Genomic DNA, 21,763 nt, shown 5'->3' on the forward strand with positions numbered 1-21,763 from the left:
CTGTTAAAAGGGAGAAATAAAGTTAACTATAGATGTAGAAATATACCCCGTGTTTGAAATATAAGGCCTAAGTAAAAGGGAGTAGTGTTTAAAGGAACTAAAATGCAATTATGGATAAAACAAACACTTTTGTATTTGAAGAACATAATTTGAGAAATTAACCATGCAAATTAAATGAAGACACCAACAATAACTATTTTTAGAATTATATTAATAATTCAAATCTATTACTCTAAGTACATAATTTAAATATCCATATCAATGAAGGATATAATAAATTTTTGATATTGATTTTTTAAACTCAAACCATATAACGATTTTCAAAAGCATAGCAGTTGCTAGGTGACTATTTTATATGCATATAGAATACTTGCGTATATTTTATGTACGTGTTTTAGACAGCTGTATTAGTGAAACTCATATATTCTAATTAATAGGACACTGGTGATTTTTCTATATCTCTTCAGACATTCCCTAATTCAAATCAAGCTTGAGAGGTTGCTGATGATGATTCTGGCATACCTACTTTTTGATTTTGAGTACATTGTGTTTGCATGAATTTCCATCAGGCAGAGCCATTAACAAGTTCTTAAATTATTCTAGTCTGACAGCCAGCAAAGCTCCCCACTACTTTGCTTTTGACAAGGTTATTTGCAGAAGAGGAGTGCCCCTTTTCTTTGAAGAGCTGTCATATCCATTCATCATATGACTGTTTTGTGTAAGCTTCCAATTTTTGCTTTCTGGTAACAGTCTAAACAGCATTTGTGATATCTGAGATGTACTTAGAAAACCTACTTAGTGCCAGCATGATGGATGGCGTACTTTGCAACTTCTTTGTAATTCATTGGGCACTGGAAAGGTGACATTGTTTACCCCATCATAATGACAGGTGGGTCAGTAAAAGGGTCCTAAGGAGAGTTGTCCTGTCAGATGCAAAATACACATTAAAATGGATACATAAATAATTTAGCATGAGTGAGGTTAGCTTCAGGGAATAAACAGTGATTTATACTTTTATTAAAAGGTAAATATCAACTATAATATTGTCATAATGTTAAAGACATTGGTATTGAGTGCTGACAATGTTGAGTCAGTTTTATAAATAGAATATATGGCTTTACGTAATCCCTGTGCAAGCATATCTTTTGTCCTTTGTGAAACCCATGCAGATGCAGAAAAGCTAAGAGAACAATTAATACTTAATATAGGTTGGTCAGATTGGGTTTGCCATGTTCTTATTTTTGAACAGGGGATTTGTTTTTATTCCAATATATTTTACAGATTTTGGAGTTTTCTTTCTGTTAAGCGTTATTGTGTGTCTGAAAGACAAGCCAAATAATGCAGTTTTATGGAGAAACTTATTTTCATCAAATGTGCATAAAATATTATCAACACATTTAACACTACCTCGTTCCTCAGAGAGCACAGTTCAAGAGCCTGGACTAGCACCCTTCCTTATTAGTTGCATAACTGTGGTTTGATCACTTCAATTCTCTAAGCCTCAATATCCTCTTCTGTATAAAGGGATAATAGTACCTCAAATGGTTCTTGTGGGGAAGAAATGAAGTAAACCACCTAAAGTGACTGGCACTTAGAAAGCACTCAATAAATGTTAGCTATTGTTATTATTTGGTATAAAGTTGAAACATTTAAATAGGAGAAATTAAGAAAATATTAGAATTATATATCATAAGATTTGGAAGTATAAATTTTTACTATATTGCCTAAATATAATCTTCCTGTCTTCTGTTTAACATGACAAGTATTAATCATTAGGGAGGAAGATGCCTTATTAGTATGAATAAATAATAATAAATATATAATTCCCTGATCATATTTTTAATTTAAAACTGAAAGCTCAAAGAAACTAGGAATGAACTATTTTATTTTTGAATGCAGAATGACAGATCATGTCAAGTTGGGCCTGAAAAAGCATCGTTTCTCTTTGTTTTGTAAAATATCAAGACACAGTTTAACACATGAAATCTGAACACTGTATCAAATATTTTGTCAAAAGTTCTTAAAGAGAAAAAATATAACCACTGCGTGGAATCCTTGGCTAACTTGTAATCAGATGTCTATTTTCTCACAGCTAGGAAGACTTTGTCTTTCTCTTTTATTTTTAATATTCTCAAAGAAAAGCAAGCTTATCAGTGATATGGTGAAAGAGCTATACACGTTTGGCTCTGAATGAGTCCCGTTATAGATAAAAATATCAGAAAGCTAAAGGAGTAGAATGGAATTGTATTGTTATCTGGGTGTGAAGATGAAGCTACTGTCTCACCAACAGAGAAACGTGAGCTTGAGGCAGTTTTTCAATGTTGAAAATGACTTTGCATTTTATTTGTCTCCTTTCTTTTTCTCTTGTGGAATCTGTCTTTTGGTCAACAATGCACAATTGTGAAATGAATGGCTGTGAACACAGTTGTATATAAAATTATCAATTTTTTTTTAAAAAACCTCCATAAAATCCTTTGGCCCCATATGACCTTTTATTTCTGATTTTATGCTCTCTATGCACTAGTTGAGTTAACAAAACAGTTTCATAATTGCTGCTTTTTTGTTTGATGATGATAATCATAAGATTCGTTTCCACGTACTTAAGGTATATATCTTTTCCTGTATTTAAAATTTAGACACAAGTATTTACAGGTAAGGAAGTAATCTATCACAACATATTGTCCATAGTTAAATATTTGTTAGAGAGGTTATATCTTTTACCTAGGAAAGAGAGCAAAAGTTTGTTTTACAAAATAAAAGTTTTAAAGCAAGGATAGCAGAATTCAACTAAGTGTTTAAAGTACAATGGACTGTTTTTCTTCTCTTCATTAAAACAAATATGGCATTTTTTAGTGAGAAAGTATTTGACTATAGACTTCTAATTTGACTAAAGTTATATCTAAAGATTCCGAATTGCTATAATTAAGTGTGATTTGAGAGAAAATTCTAGGTCAGCATTTTATTTTTATTTTTAATATGATTTAAAGCATACCACTTATAAAGTTAGGTGATATAACTTTCTTAGCAGATTTAATTTATATCTTAATTTCCATAAAATGCTAGTATTTAAATATGTAGTTTAAAAATGATATTTACCTCATTTCGGTGGATGCTGCAAATTCATTCTTTTCAGAACTAGAGAGATCTGTGCAAAGGTTAATTAGTTTACACATTATTACAATATACTAATTTAATTGATTTTAAAAGAAGCAGAATTCTGTCATATTACTTTCATGGCCTCTAGGAAGAATTTTCTGGAACGAATTTGGAGCTCCTTCAATATCCTTACCTTAATAAGTTGAGTATCATTTCTTACAGTGCCCTGTGATTATTAATGTTTTCCCTCATATTTTAATTTGATACTGAAAGATTAACTGACTAATATAGAATTTAACCAGCTGGGTCTCACTAATATAAGAAACATTCAAGGTTTAGCAAATGCATACTGCATGCCTTTTATATGCCAATCACAGGGGACAAAGTGATGAGTAAGAAAGCTTTGGACACTGCCCACATATGACTGGCAGTCTAATAGGAGAAACTGGCAGTTAGGTAACCAATTACACAACTGCATGGCTGTGAACCACTAGCAAGTCATTTAAATATTCTAAACTCCACCTTCTTCATAAACTATAAAATGGGCCAAAATATCTACCAAATATGAATGTTCTGAAGATAGACCGAAAACAGCAGATATAATCTCCATAGTAAAATTTCTAGCACAGAAAACATAAATGATTAAGTATTAATTTTCTTTTTTCTATATATCGTGTCACAACAGTCTTGTGCAGTTTAATCCTTCTCACAGTACACACGTGTGTGTTCGAGGACACATACACACTCAAAAGCCCTGTATTCAATTTCCAATTTTCTCACAGCTGGGGTTTCCTGTTGACCTCCTCTTGCCCTTCTCTCTCTCTCTCTCTCTCTCGCTGTTACTCAGCACTTGCCCTCATCTACTTCTTGACTCTTTCAACTTTGACAAGGCCTAGGCACAAGCTTCAACCCATATCTCTAATGCATTCCTATTTCTGATTTTGACCACCCAGCAAACACTTAAGTAGTGTCTTGTCCTGCCACTTTAAAAGGCCAAGCACAGGCGCCCCAGTGGTAAGCTGGACTAGCAAAGCCAACTTGTTCCTGCTAGGGAAAGTTGATTCTGTGAATCTTTCCTAATTCTACTCTGATATTTAAACCACAGAAATTTTCAAATGCTACCCATCAGGGCTTTTTTCCTTCTCTTTTTTTCTTTTTTGCCCCAGAGATCCGTTTTACTAGCGTACAATTTCCCAGCATTCAGCGCTCAGCAATAGAATAGTTTGCGTATTACAGCATGGCCACAATATTAGGTTGGGGTGGGCAGAGTGAAGAACAGTGCCGTTGAGTAGAAAGTGAGAGTGCAGTCAGATTCTACTCCCACCCTATGCCTTCCACCCAGGGCCACAGAGGCCGCTCGGAAGTCAATAACACTGTTGTATGGGGTAGAGCGTTTCTTTCTGAAAGGAGCAGTTCCATGGTCAGACAGAGTTTACCTTCTAGACAAAGCTAATGGAAGATCAAGAGTTAAGTTCTTTTCAAGAATTCCCTCAAATAATCAGAGATGTAGACCTTCTGGAAGACTTCTGGCTCCTGGAACATTTTGCAAATGTCTGTTGATCTTCCATCCTCGACATGAAACAACTGGGACTGGTCCACCGGCTCCCTGCCTGGACTTTCAATATGATGACCCGGCTTCCCCACTGCCCTCCACTCTCACCCAAGGAGAGATGATGAGTCATTCCAGGACGCTTCTCTCTGAAGCAATTAACTAATGCTGCTGCTGCTGTTACTGTTTTGTTGTTGTTGTTGTTGTTGTTTTAAGAGTCTTATTCCTCGTTTACTGCAGGGAAACAGAGTAAAGAGGTTGAATATGGGAAACATGGTAAAGTTGCAGAAACTCTCATGATCAGTTATTGCTGATATTCATGGACATCTAAATGGAGTAGGATTACTCTCTTTTGCATTAATTTATTTTATTCATTCTCATGTTGAGAAAGAATAATCTAGATCCAGTTTTTATATACTTCTTTTGTTTCTAGCATTTGTTGACCAAGTATGGCCAAATCTTCTTTTCAGTCTATAAACATTCTTTTTATTTTTTTTTTAAGATTTTATTTTTTTTCCTTTTTCTCCCCAAAGTCCCCCAGTACATAGTTGTATATTCTTCGTTGTGGGTCCTTCTAGTTGTGGCATGTGGGACGCTGCCTCAGCATGGTCTGACGAGCAGTGCCATGTCCGCGCCCAGGATTCGAACCAACGAAACACTGGGCCGCCTGCAGCGGAGCACACGAACTTAACCACTTGGCCACGGGGCCAGCCCCAGTCTATAAACATTCTTAAGTCTCCCTTTTAGTAAAAGCTGACCAACAACCAACATACTGTCACGTGTCTCAGGTGTACATCTATCAGCTAACCATTACTCCTAACCGTTGTGTACCACCTAACTTTTGCTCCTTCCTTTATTGATAAATTTCCTGAAATTCTATGCTTATTTAATCCCTACCACTGTAGGAAAATCATTAGCTTCCTATGTGAAAATAGAGGAAGATTGGCACAGATGTTACCTCAGGGTGGATCTTCTTCAAGCAAAAAATAATAATTTCTAATCATTCTCTATTACACTACCCCTTCTTTATTGTCTTTCTGGCATATCTTAACTGAGAGTCTTCTGAACTGTTAGTGTCTTTGTTTATTTTTTTATTTTGATCTCTCAGCAGGAGAAAGTAAGCACAGTATGAAGGCACCTTTGGTAACACATTTTCCTCCATACACTCAGAAATTAGAATATAACCTGACACATATTGTTGGAAAATGAAAAACATTTTCTCTTTAATAGTCTTTTCCTGGGACTTCGTATATTCATTTTCTCCTACCTCTATACATATTTTTCATAGTCTCTTTTTTAAAAGATATATATTTTTTTCCTTTTAAAAGGACTGTTTAATAAAAATGGCTAAAAGGAAAGATAACTCTGGTTGATTATGTTATTTTTTAAATGTTAGCCGAATAATACAAATGAATATGTCAATATTCTCTAAGGGACTATTTGTTAAATTTGGGAAAACTTAAAGATTTTTTTTTTCTTCCCAAGAATCTATATTTTCTTAACCTCATATGGAATCTTATTCTAAACTCACTTAATTTTGTCTGCAGACTTTGGAGACTATAGACTTAAAATATGGAAATGTAACCTGGCACTTTGATTAAACTTCTATATTACAATAGTTTTAACTTAATTTTCTTATCCTTTAGATGGATATGCATTATGTGTTATATTATAAAACATTTTGTAAATTTGTTAAATACTTACTATATGCCAAGATAGTTACTCTGGCTTATCTTTTCTATTTCTGCTATCAACACATGGCCACTGTGCCATCAAGCATTGCATTTAGCATATGATTGTAGCAATTTTTTTTCCAGCAAGTGTATATATTACAGTAAAAAAAAAGTGATAAAATGGACAAGCCACCCCTTTATCTGACTTTTTACCCTGAAGACAACAAAATGGATTGTGTGTCACATGCTTAATGCTGAATTCACTTGGGATGTACTAGATTGACACAATAGCTGGTGTTTCTTCTGGTTGGTTGAGAGTCCAGTTTAATTAGTACTTGTGCTGTTCTAGTTATTAAATATTTTAAATAGCTAAATATCAGTTATTTAAATTAATAGTTACTTAATATTAAAATATTAGTTGTTTTATATAGCTCCTTCTTTATGCCAACCCCTATCTAATTGGTCTTTATTAGCTAGAATACGGTTTTGAGCAGGAGTTTGTAAGGTGATTGATTAGTGATGTCTGCCACAGGAATGGGAGGAAGCAGCGTTGGCTTTTATGCTTCAATACATTGGTCTTCATGATAATGTCTGTGGTGGAAAGCCCTTGAACGACCTTGAAAAAGAAGTATTAATAAAATTGTGGCAATCTCTGAATTTTTAACTCTTCGTAAATACTAATACACTAATGCTTTTTAGAAAAGACAAGAGTAAACATGGGAGATCACTATGATTTTGCAAGTTCTTAATAAATGTAAACACTTTAATTTGAAGAGGATTCAAAAGCTAGATTATATAAGATAGTAGTAAGTTTCTAAAATAAAACTTGTATTTAGATGAATAGTACTTCTGATAATACTGTATTTTGTCAGTATGAGAACTGCTTGGGTTTACCATTTCTGACTTTGAGTAGAAAATTACTATTTTAGTCAAAGCAGGCTTTTCACACATTCTGTTCGTTCAGAATCTCTCTTAGAGAAGAACTAGAAGAAGTCAGAGTGATTGATTTGGTTGAAAAATGTCAAGTCTGAAAAATTTTAAAGCATACATCATTTCATAAGCATGAATAATTTTGGCTGCCTCAAAGCAGAAGAGAAACATGGTTTCTCTGGGCTCATTCCTCAGTGTGGAGCCCAGGCACCCACAGGTGAATGGCCCCAGAGATGCTTCTCTGCCCTAGGTACTTGCCGCAATCATTCTATTTATTTGACTTTGCTGACAACAGGAAATAATTCTTGTTCATTTCTCATAGCTGTTCTCTTCTGTTGCTTCTGCTCAGGTAGTCTCTTCGCTTTTGTATAGAACCCTAGAACCACTGATGTAATAGAATGCCGCTTTTCAATGTTTGATTTTTAGTCGTTGTTAATTGTCTGGTTCATGATTCCTTTTAATCACGTATTTTACCATAGATAAAAGATAATTGTATTTTATTGTTTAATGTTTGTTTCTAAAGTGTGCCAATTTCCCTTTCAGCTATTTCTATGTGGCCCACTGCTCTCTGTTGTCATCCCAATACTTTCTTAACAAAGTATAAAATATTTGGTTTTTTGTTTTGGTTGTTGCTGCTGTTTTAAGTTCTTGGATATTAGTTCAAAAATTAGTGTATAGAATTTAAATTAAAATTAATGTGTTGAATTTTTTATATTTCTCCCTGGTAAAAAAATTTTAAAACAACAGAACTAGTTCCCTTTCACTCTGCACCTCTCGGTTACTGGCTCCTACATGTGAGAGAAGTCCTCGATGGACAAACTGGTGAATACAGTATGAATAGTTCAAGAACCTAGGTTTCTGCTCATTTGATGTTTCCCAAAGGGACTAGTCAGATGTGACTTAATCCTTGGTATTTGGACATAAATTAAAAATAATACCCAACCAGTTAAGTGGATGATTTTCTAGTATGACAGAATTCTTGCAATAAGAAGAGGTTCATTGTAGCAACAAGAATGTGTGGATAGAAATGGCTTGACATTTTATCCTATCACTGTATATTGATTTGTGTCTCAGAGAAATTCAATGTGCTTTCTTGCAGCTGTGATTTTCAGCTTGCTTGAAGGTAAATAGGAAAGACTTTCAGAAAGAACCTGGTTCACAGGCATCCTTTGAAGGCAATAGATACATTTTTATTATCACCTGTCAAATTGTCAGAACATTGAGACTTCTATAATTATTGATTTTTTAATGCATAGCCTTAAAGTGCATAAGCCAAAATAAATTGATATAATGATGCCTGTGTTGAGGAATATTTTTGCTAAAAAGAAAACCTCATACCTGTTAAAATGCTATAATCTATTGACATGTGCTATTTATACGAGATGAATGGAAGAGCTCTTTAATTGAAATTGCCATTGTTGATGCAAGCTATTACTGTTTGTCAATAATTTACATGTCTTTTACGGAACTGTTATTTTGCAACTGTCTATTGTGTAACTGTCTATACAACTATTATTGTAACTGTCTTATCTTTCTGGAGTGTACACAAACAAAAAGTCACAGTTTGGCCTATACCCTCTCTAACCTCTTCCCCAGCCTCTCCTAAATATAAAAAATATGTTCTTTAATATAACCCAATTGAGTAATAGTCCCGTTTTAAGATGCTATCAGTGAATCGCAAATAATTAGTAGGTACTTAGGAATTTGCAATAGAAAATATGAATTCTCTCATTTTTGCAATGTGATCACTAATATCATGTGATCTTATTTAATCAGCCTTTCAAAATCATAGAATCGTAGGTCAATAATTATTTATATGGTAACAGTATCAGCAGGCACAAAAATCGAATAAGGCACTGATTTAGTCACATTTTAATAGGAGCAAAATTATAATCAAAAACCATTCTGACAGAAGTGGTTTTAGTAATTAAGTTTTTTGGAAAATCCATTTGTAACTACAACTTAGCTTCTTAGAGATATTGCATAAACTGTAATCATTTCAGGACAGATAAGCCAGCAGTGTGTGCTGGACACCTGGGTGAGAATGGGTGTGTGATGAGCCCTTAACTGCAGAAATTTGCCTGTACTGGAAACCGAAACTAGTAGACAAATATAGGTACAGAGAGCCGGTCCAGTGAAGGCCTTCAGAGAGGCAGAAACAGATCTGTCTGAGATGCAAAGTAGAGAAGATCACATATAATTGAGCAACAGGGGAATACAATTCATCAGTAGGTAACATTTGAAATGGGCTTTAGTGTGTTAGTAAAGTTTTTACAGATGCAGCTGAATGTAATGGCTAAGGAAATATTTCTGGCATGAAATATTTCCTCTAACAGTTCTAGTTACTGATCTCTTAGTAGTATTCACATGTTCTTCTAAAACAGAATTCTTTCTTTAAATGTGCTTTCTGTGGAAGCTCTTTGTGTAAAACTGGTTGAAGTGCATTAGCTCCAGTTCAGAAGTGGGGGAGGTTAGAGGTCTGGAGTCTTCATCTCCTTTCTTTCACCATTTGCCCCCACTCACTCCTTATCAACACCTTGATATATGTATGCTGTAGTTTGAAGCAGCACATTTTGTATTATACTTGTATCATTGGAAAGCATAACAACTGCTATTTTAATAATGGAAATTACAGAAAGTAAAGCTGAAAGAAATAATCTTGGTTCATAGGAATATATGTTTGATAGAACCCTCGATGCAATACTTTTCAAGGAGGAAGAAAGGGGCAACTACATCAGAGGATTCCTATTAGAATCTCCAGAGAGACATGAAATTTTTATATTAGTAAAAGGAGACTTTTGAAAATGAGGAATATTGATGTAAAATATAAGATAACTGTAGAGGGGTAGTGGGCAGAAATAGTTGTTTAGGATCATATTCTAAAGTCTTTGAATTGTTAGATTGGCACATGTTATTGTACAGGTTGCATCCTGCACAACCTAAGGATTGTCATTCACAACTGGATATGTGCACAACTGAAACAGCTGTGCATGATAGACCTTGTACTTAATTTGAATAAAAATAGAGTCTTTGAATTGTTCTCAAGCCTGAGAATGGTATGATTCCAGTTGAACTTTAAGGAAATGAATCTTGCAGTATTTTTTTAAATGATTCAAATTCCAGAAATATGAACATAGAATATACCAAACTTGGTGGTCTGTTAGAGGCATTAACTGGGTTTGCAACTTGTTTAGAAGGGAGATGGCAGAGCAAAATGACTCTAAATGTTTTTATCAAGTGATTAAAAGAATTGTTGTACCCTGAAAGAAATAGAAAGGTATAATGTTTGTGGTGATTGGGATGACGTAAGACATAGAAATAGTTCTCCTTTGAACATTTCAAATTACTATGAATGGCTTTTGCCATACTAAATGGACAATTTGGTATAATTCCTCCAACAAGGCTTTATTTTTCTTTGTCTTTTCTCCTTTTTCAGGGTGAAGTCATTGACGTGGGTTATGGAAAGGCAGATGATTTAAAGAGGATTAAAAAAATGAAAAATACAACAAATCAGATTGCACTCCTGAAATTAGGAAAATTGCCACTACTTTATAAGGTTGGTCCAATGGCTGTTGTTCGGTGGTGGGGTGAACATTTTGTTTTGTTTTGTTGGAGTTATTCGTATCTGTGAGTGTGGAGTGTGTGTGTGTGTGAGGGAGAGAGAAAGACAGGGAGAAACAGAAAGCAAGCTAGACACAGAGGCACAAAGAGGCAAAGAGTATCACAGGAAGATGCCTTTTCCAAAACAGAAAATTTTAAATTAAGATCATGAAGAAAAAGAAATTGATCTCCTCATTTCTTAAGACAGGAGATACCATAAGCCAGATATTAGTGAGTTTGTGAAATTTTATGAAATTGGCATACCCTTGATAATAATACCTATTTGGAACACGAAAAAATGAGAACCACAGTGTCCCCTTCTTAGGACATACATGAAACTTCCAACCTATTATCAAAACTGACTAATCACCATGTGCTTTATGTTAGACTAGTATCTAGCTGGTTTACATTCCTTAGTGATGGATTTTGTCAGCTGTCTAACTTCATAGATACTGACTTTGCTTGGGAATTTAATTAAGATATAATGTGCTAGGGAAAAACAGAAGTTTTATTTACTTTATTTAAATAGAAGTTTATTAACACTCATCCACTAGATGCATTTACATAATTAAAACAGCTTGATCTAAGTATTTCATAATGAGCCACCGTAATAGGCAGCCACTACTGCTCATTCTTACTTCATTTTCTTTTTCTATTAAAAAAAGAGTGGTCAGTATAGTTATGTCACTGGCACTCTCTGGTTCTGAAGATATATTGGATTTCTCCTCATCCAACTCTAAATGAGTTTTGCTAATTCCCAGGTCCAAAAATGTTTCCAGAAATCTGTTGGCACACTCTAAGGAGACAAGAGAACATCCTGTGCCTGTTTTTCATTATCTTCCAAGGTTGCCCTTATACTTGAATTTGTGTCTGATAGCAGATAACAGGCCAGAATTTTAAGATAGTCTTAAAAATACAATACACAGTGATACTGATTTTTTGCAGGATAATTTGTCAATATGTATTAAATGACTTAATCATATTTTAATCTAGTAATTCCAGTTCAGTCAATGTATTCTAAAGGGGGAAAAAAGACAGATAATAAACATGGTGACCAATGATGTGACAAAATATTAGAAATGATATATATGTCCAGTTTAGTATTGAAAATTATGCTACATTTGTACAGATAAATACGTACTACACAATTACAGTTTAAGGAGAATATTTAATGATGTGAAAATCCACATAAATCAAGAAATAAGTTATAAAGAGGACATGTGTAATAATAATAATGATATTGTTACTTCCAAAGATAACATTGTTAGTAATATGGGCTAGATATTTTTCTAAGCATTTTTTTATGTATTATCACATTAATCTTCACAATAACTGTGCTATTGAGGTAGAGACTATAATTATCTTTGATTTATAGATGGGGTAACTAAGGAAGAAAAAGGGTAAGTGACTCATTCAAAAACAAACAGCTAGCTACTTGAAACAATCAGATTTACACCCAGGCAGTCTCATCTTAGATCCTGAGTCTATAATGTGGACCTGTGTGTGCATATGTATGTAGCTGGAGTAGATTGGTCAATAGATAGGTAATCAAGATGTTAACTTGGAGTTGTTAACTGAAACTCTAAGATAAAAAAGAGGAGATATTTCAAAGTGAGCTACCCAACACCCATATTTCAAAGGAAATAACTGAAAACATGTTAGACTCTGGGTTATAAAAGGTTTAAAAATTAGGGGGAGAGGATTTTATGAATAAGAATTTGAGAAATTTATTTTAAGTTCCCCGGCAAGCCTTGTGACTAGTGCTACAGTGAAATCACATGGGGGCTTCAATGTATGTGCTCGGCAGTATGGCGGACATGGTAGACTGGTGTCTGACTCACCTGAGGACCCTAAAGGTAAGAGGTAGGTTTACTCAGCATCTAACACACGAGCACAAAAGAAGTGTCTGTATTGGGACTAGCCTGTATCCCCAGAGCTGGGAGCAGAAAAATACATGTGTGTTTCGCTTGGTAATATGATTAGTTATATGGGCTAGATATTTTTCTGAGCATTTTTTGTGTATCATCGCAATCTTCACAATAAGCATATTACTGAAGTAAGAACTATTATTATCTTTAGTTTGTAGATGAGTATCATTAGTACATGGGGAAGGAAATAAAACAGCGTATACTTCTTCTCCAACAACAGACCTGAGCTGACAGAGGGGCAAGAAGATGAAATTTTAAATCAAGTGTAGAGTTTTGATCATGATAGGAGGACTAGACATTCTAATTACTTAAGACTAGTGACAAATTGATTACAGGAGTTTTTACCACCAATAATCAGGAAAAGTCTTTATCTAGGTGTTTGGAGAGTAATGTTCCTCTCTGGACATGTTTTAAAAGGGCAATGGGAAACAAAGTGGCCTTGCTTTGGGAACATTATGTGAATCCTGCTTGTTCAACCTACCAGGGGTATATTTGACTAAAATATTATTTGTGACAGGGGCCACTTATTTAAATTGGGTAGATGGAATTATGGGTGATTTCTACTTCTTTACATTTTCCTGAATTTCCAAATCTTCTACAATGATTGCATGTATGTTTTACAAGGGAAATAAAAACTTAGGATAAGGCATTTAAAAATTATTTAATGGTGTTCATAGGCCAAATATTCAAAATCCTTACCAGTAGATAATGGGTTAAAGAAAAGCTAGTTTCTTTGTATTTGACTGCTCTAGAGAATATTTACACTATGAAACCCTTTGGCCCTAGCTACAAAGTCGTGAATTACTGAATTATCTAGGACACAACAATCAAGAACCTGGTATATTTTTCTTGATCATTTATTTTCCTTGTAGAACTGTGAACAGGTTTAACAAAGAATTCTATGCAGAATCCCCTCCAGACAGTGCCTTGTCACCACAGCGGCTTTATCTTCTAGGGCAGAGGAGACAGGGCATCCTTTCTTTAACCCTCCCAATGCCATCCTAGCCATCTCTGTTTTCTTCAGATTGTCACAGAGATTTGAAAGATCATTGAAACTATATGTATTGATACACCTTCACATAGTAAAGAGAAAGGCAGCGTGGATTAGACAAAGCGATACAGCATGATTGCAGCCGAGTTTGCTCCGCCTGTCCTTCAGATAGATTCTGAAGCTGAAATTCAAACGTGAGGTAATAGTGTAATACAGCTGGTTGGAAAAAGGTAGAGGACCAATTCACTTCTGTGTGAATCACAACTGTTAATCATGATTCAGAGCGAGCGTCTGGAAAAAGTTAATCTTATTTTAGCTGTGTAGTAGTTACTAAGTCATAGTTCAAAAACAAATTTGGGAGGGAATCTGCATCTGAGATAGGGAGGGCAAAGGGCAAGTGTAATTGTGATATTAAATTCTCTCCTGAAATGAGTGGTAGAAAAATAATATGCAGCCAAAAAGGAAGAGATCTCCTTAGTTTTACCGTAAATACTATGTATGTATTAATTTAGTCTCCAGGAAGGGATTGATGAGAAAATCCCCACATTGTGTAGCAGGAACTGTTAAAGGCTTTTAGATCCATGTCTTGACATCCACAGGTATTGCTGCAGGAGAGAGCCAGCCAAGTTCTCCAGAGCTAGCTTGTACAAGTTTCCTTAAGCTTAAAACTTAAAGGCTCTAGGTTTATTTTAGCTTTGTGTTTACAGTAGTTGATTTTATGGGAAAATGCTTTAGTTCTCTAAGCTTTGAGACAAAATATTCCTTTATACGTCATAATGGATTCATTTAGATTTCTCTTAGTGACAGTCTGAGACATAGTAATGCAAATCCTAAGACCCTCACAAATTCCCAAATTGCTGAACAGCACTCTAGTATGAAATTTATTTTTACAAAATGCAATAAAAGCATTTGGCTTTCTTAAGAACCATTTTCACAAAAAGCAATAATAAAAAAAATTACTGTGTACTCCATGACAACTAGAAATCAAGTAAATCCCACCAAAACGTGGAGGGCAAACCATTGTCTAGGTCCACATCATAAATCAGCCCCACTTCTTGTAGGAGTCAAACTTGTACGTAGTAAAATTAGAAATGAATATATATCTTATACCTTTTGTGCATGGCAAAATCACACACAAGAATCCACAAATGCTATTGCTATTTTTTATAAATGAAGTAACAAATAGCTCATTACTAGTACTGTTATATAGTAAGATATCAGTAAATATTAGCTATTTTTTGTATTTTTTTATATATACTTTCATTCTCTTTTTTTCTTTTTTAAAGATTGGCACCTGAGCTGACAACTGTTGCCAATCTTTTTTTTTTTTTTTTCCCTGCTTTATCTCCCCAAATCTCCCCCGGTACATAGTTGTATATCTTATTTGTGGGTCCTTCTAGTTGTGGCATGTGGGATGCCACCTCAGCATGGCCTGACGAGCAGTGCCATGTCCCTGCCCAGGATCCAAACCTGCGAAATCCTGGGCCTCCGAAGTGGAGCATGCGAACTTAACCATTAGGCCACGGGGCCAGCCCCCCTACACTTTTATTCTTATAATCACAATTTTAATGATCCAGGAATCCAAATAATTTTGTAGTTTTCTACAAATGAAACATTTTTCTATCTATTCACCAGATGAGATTTATATTTTAATATGAATTGTGCATTGTTTGGCCAGTATATAACTTAACCAACTACCACATAAGTCCATAAAACAATCTTAATCAGGTAGGTCTTTCAGAAGAGCCTGGAGGGAAACAAGAGGTAGGAAACAAGTGTTATGGGTTTATACTTTCAAAAAGATTGTTTCCCACAAATTATGGAGTAGTATTATTTAAAGAAAAAGTAAACTTCATGCTATTTGAGTTTTAAACCCAATTTAATCCACAAGGTAAGTAAATTTAAAACATTGAGTTGGGGACTTCGTGAGGAAAATCGATAAATATTGAGGACTTACCAGTCAATACTCAACAAATGGGCAATTGGAAGATCAATAAGAAGTCCTCTAGTTCAGGTAAAGTAAATACTGAGAAACACTATATTTTGAAAACTAACTTCACATGAAGCATTTTCATACTTTTCATATTTGCCGAACTATACTTGAAGTTTCATTTACTCCAACCTCCTTTTTTTTTATGATGATGTTTATTGGATCCTGTGATAACTACATTCAGAGGAATTATATTTTCTTTATTCCAGTTGATAGAGAGGAGCATTTGCCCTATTTTATGTGGTAGAAGCTTAAGATGGTAGAACTGAAATTTAATATCTTATTTCCCCAAATTAAAATACGATGCACTTAGCTCATACTTAGTATAAAAAAAGTGTGGTGCCTAGTACAAGAGTACAACAATGTGTATAAAAAAGAGTTTAATATTTTTGAAGGTGACATATTCATGGTGTGTTGTGTTCGTCTGTGTGTGTGTGGGTGTGTGTGTGGTGTATGTATATGCACATTGGTACAACCTTACGTGTGATGTGGCTTGAGGCTGGGAAGATAGGAAAGAAAAGAAAGACTCCTTTTCCATTGAAATTTTGATGCATTATAATTTTCCCTGATAGTGATAATCCTAGCAGATCTATTTATAGGACATTCTATGAACGTTTCAGATGAAGAAGAAATGTTTAATTCAGTGTCATTGCATGATGTTTGTAGGTATGGTTTTGTATATGGAGGCAAACCTGCTTGTTTTTTAAAGACAATTTTTGAAAGTATTTTATCAACAAAAATAAAAAGTGAACACTATCTTGATTCTTAGGGTATGCTTGTTCGCTGACTAATTTAATGAGGCCCTTTGTATCCAGATTTTAGAAGTCATTACAAAAGACCAGTGCTCCCTATTTTGTAATTACAAGTCTCCAAACCTGCTCCATTGATCATGGAAAACACAATCAGGACTAGAACACAAAATCAGAAAAACAATCGTTTAATGCCTTTAAAAGATATCTGTTGCTTTCTAAATCAGACTGCTTTCCATTTTCCACTGACTGACTTTAGTTATTTTTCTAAATGACTTAGACCAAATATTACCATATTTACAAAAAGTAAGTAATTTTTGTTGAAATATAACTTCAATCATAAGTTATAATGAAAAAACTTCAGACTGTGTCATTATTCTGCCATTTAGCAATCAGACTTTAAGAAAATGAATTTAGAACAAGAATAACTAATCAAATGCTTCAGATCCTATTCCTAACATTAGAGTATTTTTCATGGCCTAAAACCAAATGAAAGTGTGTCTACAAATCCTCAAAGTCTATCATGAATGAATCCCATAATTTGGAAGTCATGTCTGTATTTTACCTATGTGATAATATCATTTGATTACATTTAGCGACCATTCAAAAATTATGAAATCATAAGTGCCAGAATGTTTTAGAAGGGTTGATTTTGTACATCTTATTGTAATATGGTCAGCATAATTAATCCCCATGTATGCATGCAAGTTTGGCACCGCAAGAAAAGGTGCAGAGCATTTTGTTTCTTATAACTAAATGTTATCGTATAACTTAAGAAAAGCGAGAAGTCAAGAAAGAGACAGAAAAGGAGGGAGAGAGGAAGGAAAGGAGGGAGAGAGAGAAACAGCAGTTGATTCCTTCTAGTTCACTCCCTAGAATTACATGTTTCAGAAATCTTTTTTATATATTATATATTACTTTAAAATCTGAAAGTAAACTTTAGACATATTTTAACTTTTTTGGCAATTATTTGGACTCACCAATACAGATGTCTATTATGGTAGTAACATATGGCTTTGTGGTAATCCTGAGCTATCCTTCCACAGTTCAGCTTTTCCCTCTCCCCCTGACTCTGGTTGACAGTTTTCATTTTTTCCTGCCGTAGATCAGTTTCCCAGTTCTTCCAATCCGCTATATTTGCTCTGTGTTCAACAGGTAACTTGTTTTAGACAGAGAAGCACAGCATGGCAAGATGCAGGGATGGTAGACAGGCTCAAGTCCAAGCTCTTGTGCTTGGTGGTTATGTGACTTTAGAATAGTAGCTAACCCCTCCGAAGTCTTAGAGTTCTTTTTCTTTTCAAAAGACCTCTACAATGGTGATAAAAATAATCCCCACTCATAAGATGAGTGAGCATGAAATCTGAAAATGCATGCATAAATTCTTAATAAATATTAGTTATTATTAGTAAGCCCTTAAAATCTGAATGAGATTCTAAAGAGAAAGGGCATGAATTTTATAACAGAGAAATGACAGCTCTCATACTTGTAAATCTGAACTGAAGATAATATACTTACTAAATAAGTCAATTACAGAAGTATTGTCTCTCAAGATTGTACTTTTACATTATTTAACTATAAATATTATGTTGATACCATGTAGCATAATTTGAATCTCAATTAAGCAAAAAAATTAAAGAGTCAACTTTAATAATAAGGGAGACATAATATAAATGGAGAAATGCATGTTAAGAATAAATATAATGACTATTAAGGAGGAATATAAATGGTGACCTAACAGGATCGTATGTGCTTTCAATTTTTATGTTCCTCAGTGTTTGTTTTTATGCAGACTCTTTCTAAGGTGATTGAAGTATATAATATTAAGAAAATAATATTATTTTAAGAATTAAAACTATATTACATTTATAGAGCAGTAGTATAAACATCTAATACAAATTTTGAATTTATTTTGAAAGTTGAAGTATCATGTATGGCTACAAGAACATCATGTAATTGCCTACATCATAAGGTTGTAGTAGAAATTAACTGAAATAATACATGTAAGTCCTCGATGCAATGCCTAGAACATACTAAGAAGCACTCATTAAAAGTTGGCTAATATTTTATTTAACCACACCAAAATGTTTTATCAGGTACAGCATTTTCTACTTGCTTTTCATTTTCTTAGTAGACACCATTCTGTGTGGTCAACATCCCACATCTTATCATTCACTGAGTGGTATAATTCCTGCCCTATGTTTGTTTGTTTTCAGTAAAGGCTCAGGACTTCAAAGAAGACTTTAAGATTATTTCAGGAATGATTATGGTGTTGAAACTTCTATTCAAGATTTGCTTTGAATTTAGAATATCCTAAAACAGAATTTGAGATTTTGTATAGTTCCTTTCACTCCTGCATTGACGTTTCATAGAGGTGATGGGTGTTAATTTATTTTTTTAATTAAAAAATAAGTAAACTTTGACGGTATAGTAACAATGTTTTAAAAGAATCCACTTGATGTCTAATTATTAATCATTATCCATATGGCTGTAAGTTCTTTTTTTTCCCCCCATTCACTGTCTTCTGATAAAAATAGATTAATTAATATCTTGCTCAGGAACACATTGGTAAGGAGTCCTAGGCAGCTGCTTGGATTTTCCTAATTTGTTGTTGCTATAAAATATGTGAAGACAGAGATAAATTACTTCTGGAAAGAAGTATCATTGGAAGAAATTTAATATTTGGGGGAAAAAAGTACCTATCCCTAAAATTTATGCAATTAAAATTAAAGCTACATAATGTATTGTATCTAGTTTCAAATTCAATAGACTTCCTGTTTTTATAACAAATTAACCTTTAATAAGCTATAACACTTTAATGTAGCTACACAAGCTTAAAATATTCTCACTTGAACTTTGAAAACAATATACATTCAATAAAATACTCTAATAAGTAATTATTATCATATAAGTTAATTTATTATTCTCATAAATATTCATTAAATTGCTTTTTAACTAAAAATATATATTCACTGTGTTTATGCAAAAGTTATTTGGAAGGTTTTATAGCCCAATATATATTATAGTTAAGAATAAAGCTTTTGTGGTTTTAATAATGTGCAGTTTTACAAAAAGCCTATTACAGATTTAAAAAGTTACTTTTATTTACTAGATTTGCGTTTCCAAATTTTATTCAATCTTTATTTACATTTTGTATAATTTCTCTTGTATTGCATTTTAGATTCCACCTAGTAAGCTCATTTAATATAATACATTTCTTATAATTTAAAAAAATGAACATTAAATACATGATTTGAATATTATACTCATCTAATATCTAAATTTTAAAACTTTTACAATACTAATAATTCCAATCATTATTGGAATAATTCCACATCTTAAATCAATTTTGAATTGGGAAACTAGAAAATATGTCTCTATAATTTCAGAAATATATGTAGTATAATAGCAGACAAATCTGGACAAATATTCACAATCAAGGAAGAACTATTAGCAGATTCTTCAAAGAAAATTATGTTTGTTCTTCAATTTTCAGTTATAATTTTCTTTTTGTTGTAACCTAAGTCAATTAGGCTGTTAGAATTACTATCCCTACCTATCAATTAAAGAACATGCTTGTTTTTCATAAATACATAAATTACCCATATCGAACTTCTTTTGTAATTCTCACACAACAACAGTTTTCAAGGAGTCTTAGGATAAATTTCATCGTATGCAAAACAAGTCATTGAATGAAATGCAGGAGGAACCCTTACAGTTCTAACACACTGTGCTTACTTGACATTGTTCCAATATCCAAATTAATGACGTTTCTAATACAATTTCTTTGCCTTTAAATAATAATGTATCTGTAATTAAATAGTAGTGCAACTTGGTGATAGTATTATGGATATTAAAACATCTGTGATGTAGTCTAAAATTTAATTTCAGTTCTGTTAAGAAAAAGACGATTTTAACTCTTTGCCTTAGATTTTGGGTGATTTCAATGTCTATTCTAAATTTTATAAACTTTACAAGCTCAAAGATTCCTTAGCTTAAGAGTAAAACTGGAAAAAAAAATTCTCTGTAATATTTAGATTAAAATGGAATTGGCTTTTCCCCCAAGTACCATTATTTTACAGATAGCAAGCGGTGTTCTATCCTCTTCAAAGCCTTCTTTGCTGAGTTTTATGCGACTTCCATAGGAAGTTATCTAAACCTTTTACACTTGTGATGTGCCTGTATTAAATTTTTGTTTTTAATTTAGAACAGTAAACAAAAGGAAGAAGTCAGTCCCTATTGCCTTCCTGTGGTATTATGTGTGCTGCCATAGTCTCTACATTTTAACATTTGTAGTCATTGCTTTCACCATGTTTTGATGTACAGCAGCCTTTTCTGCAGTAAACCAAAGATTCCAGTAACTACAATCAGATATGACTCTGATTGGATCAAAAGATTTATTGATGGGATCACTAATAAAATAATTTAATATCTAACATTTTCAAAATTGTCTGCAATATTCTGGGTTCTTTATTGTCTGTCATTCTTAGACAAAGCAAAATGACAAAGTTTTTATGCTAAATCAGAAATAAAGGGGTCTAGAGAAACTAGTAAACCGAGCTGGAAACAATGAAGTGAGACATGGCTACAAATGGCGTATTTCATGTGATGATTGGCAAAACACATATAAAAATATTTTTCCCAGGTTTTTAAAAAATTTCTAGTCTGACTTATTAAATATGTATATTTTTCATCTTTTATTTTGACTGGCTTCATCATTTGTGTACTTTAATGAAACAAACCCATTTTTAACATAAGGTAGCATATACATCAGGCAGCGGATATGCCAGGAAATAATTTTATTTTACAATTAATTTGAGGTTTTTTATAAATTTCTGATTGATTAGAAATTGCAATTCTAAAGCCTTTTGCCCTGAAACTGAGAAACACATACATGTAGATGGCACTTCCAAATCAGCAGAGTATGAGACCATGTTCATGTGATTTGAGAGGCTTTGGGAAGCCCTCTCTGGCCTAAATTATATCCATTAAATGCTGGAAATTAAAAGTTACTACTTCACGGGGCCGGCCCAGTGGCACAGGGGTTAAGTGTGCACGTTCTGCTTCGGCGGCCCAGGGTTTGCTGGTTCCGATTCCGGGTGTGGACATGGCACCACTTGTCATGCCATGCTGTGGCAGGCATCCCACATATAAAGTGGAGAAAGATGGGCATGGATGTTAGCTCAGGGCCAGTCTTCCTCAGCAAAAAGTGGAGGATTGGCAGCAGATGTTGACTCAGGGCTAATCTTCCTCAAAAAAA

At 33.7% G+C, this 21,763-nt stretch overlaps 1 protein-coding gene across 11 annotated transcripts in view; it reads left to right on the forward strand.

Moving 5' to 3' along the window:
* NAALADL2 (N-acetylated alpha-linked acidic dipeptidase like 2) overlaps positions 1-21,763 on the forward strand; it is a 1,279,597-nt gene that overhangs the window by 746,738 nt on the left and 511,096 nt on the right. For all 11 annotated transcript variants that reach the window (XM_070242641.1, XM_070242639.1, XM_070242642.1 and 8 more), the window contains one exon: positions 10,685-10,804. In XM_070242641.1, coding sequence (XP_070098742.1) covers positions 10,685-10,804 — 120 coding nt within the window. The remainder of the gene's footprint in view (positions 1-10,684; positions 10,805-21,763) is intronic.

This window comes from Equus caballus, chromosome 19 (genome assembly GCF_041296265.1).
Source record: "Equus caballus isolate H_3958 breed thoroughbred chromosome 19, TB-T2T, whole genome shotgun sequence".
Classification (NCBI taxonomy): domain Eukaryota; kingdom Metazoa; phylum Chordata; class Mammalia; order Perissodactyla; family Equidae; genus Equus; species Equus caballus.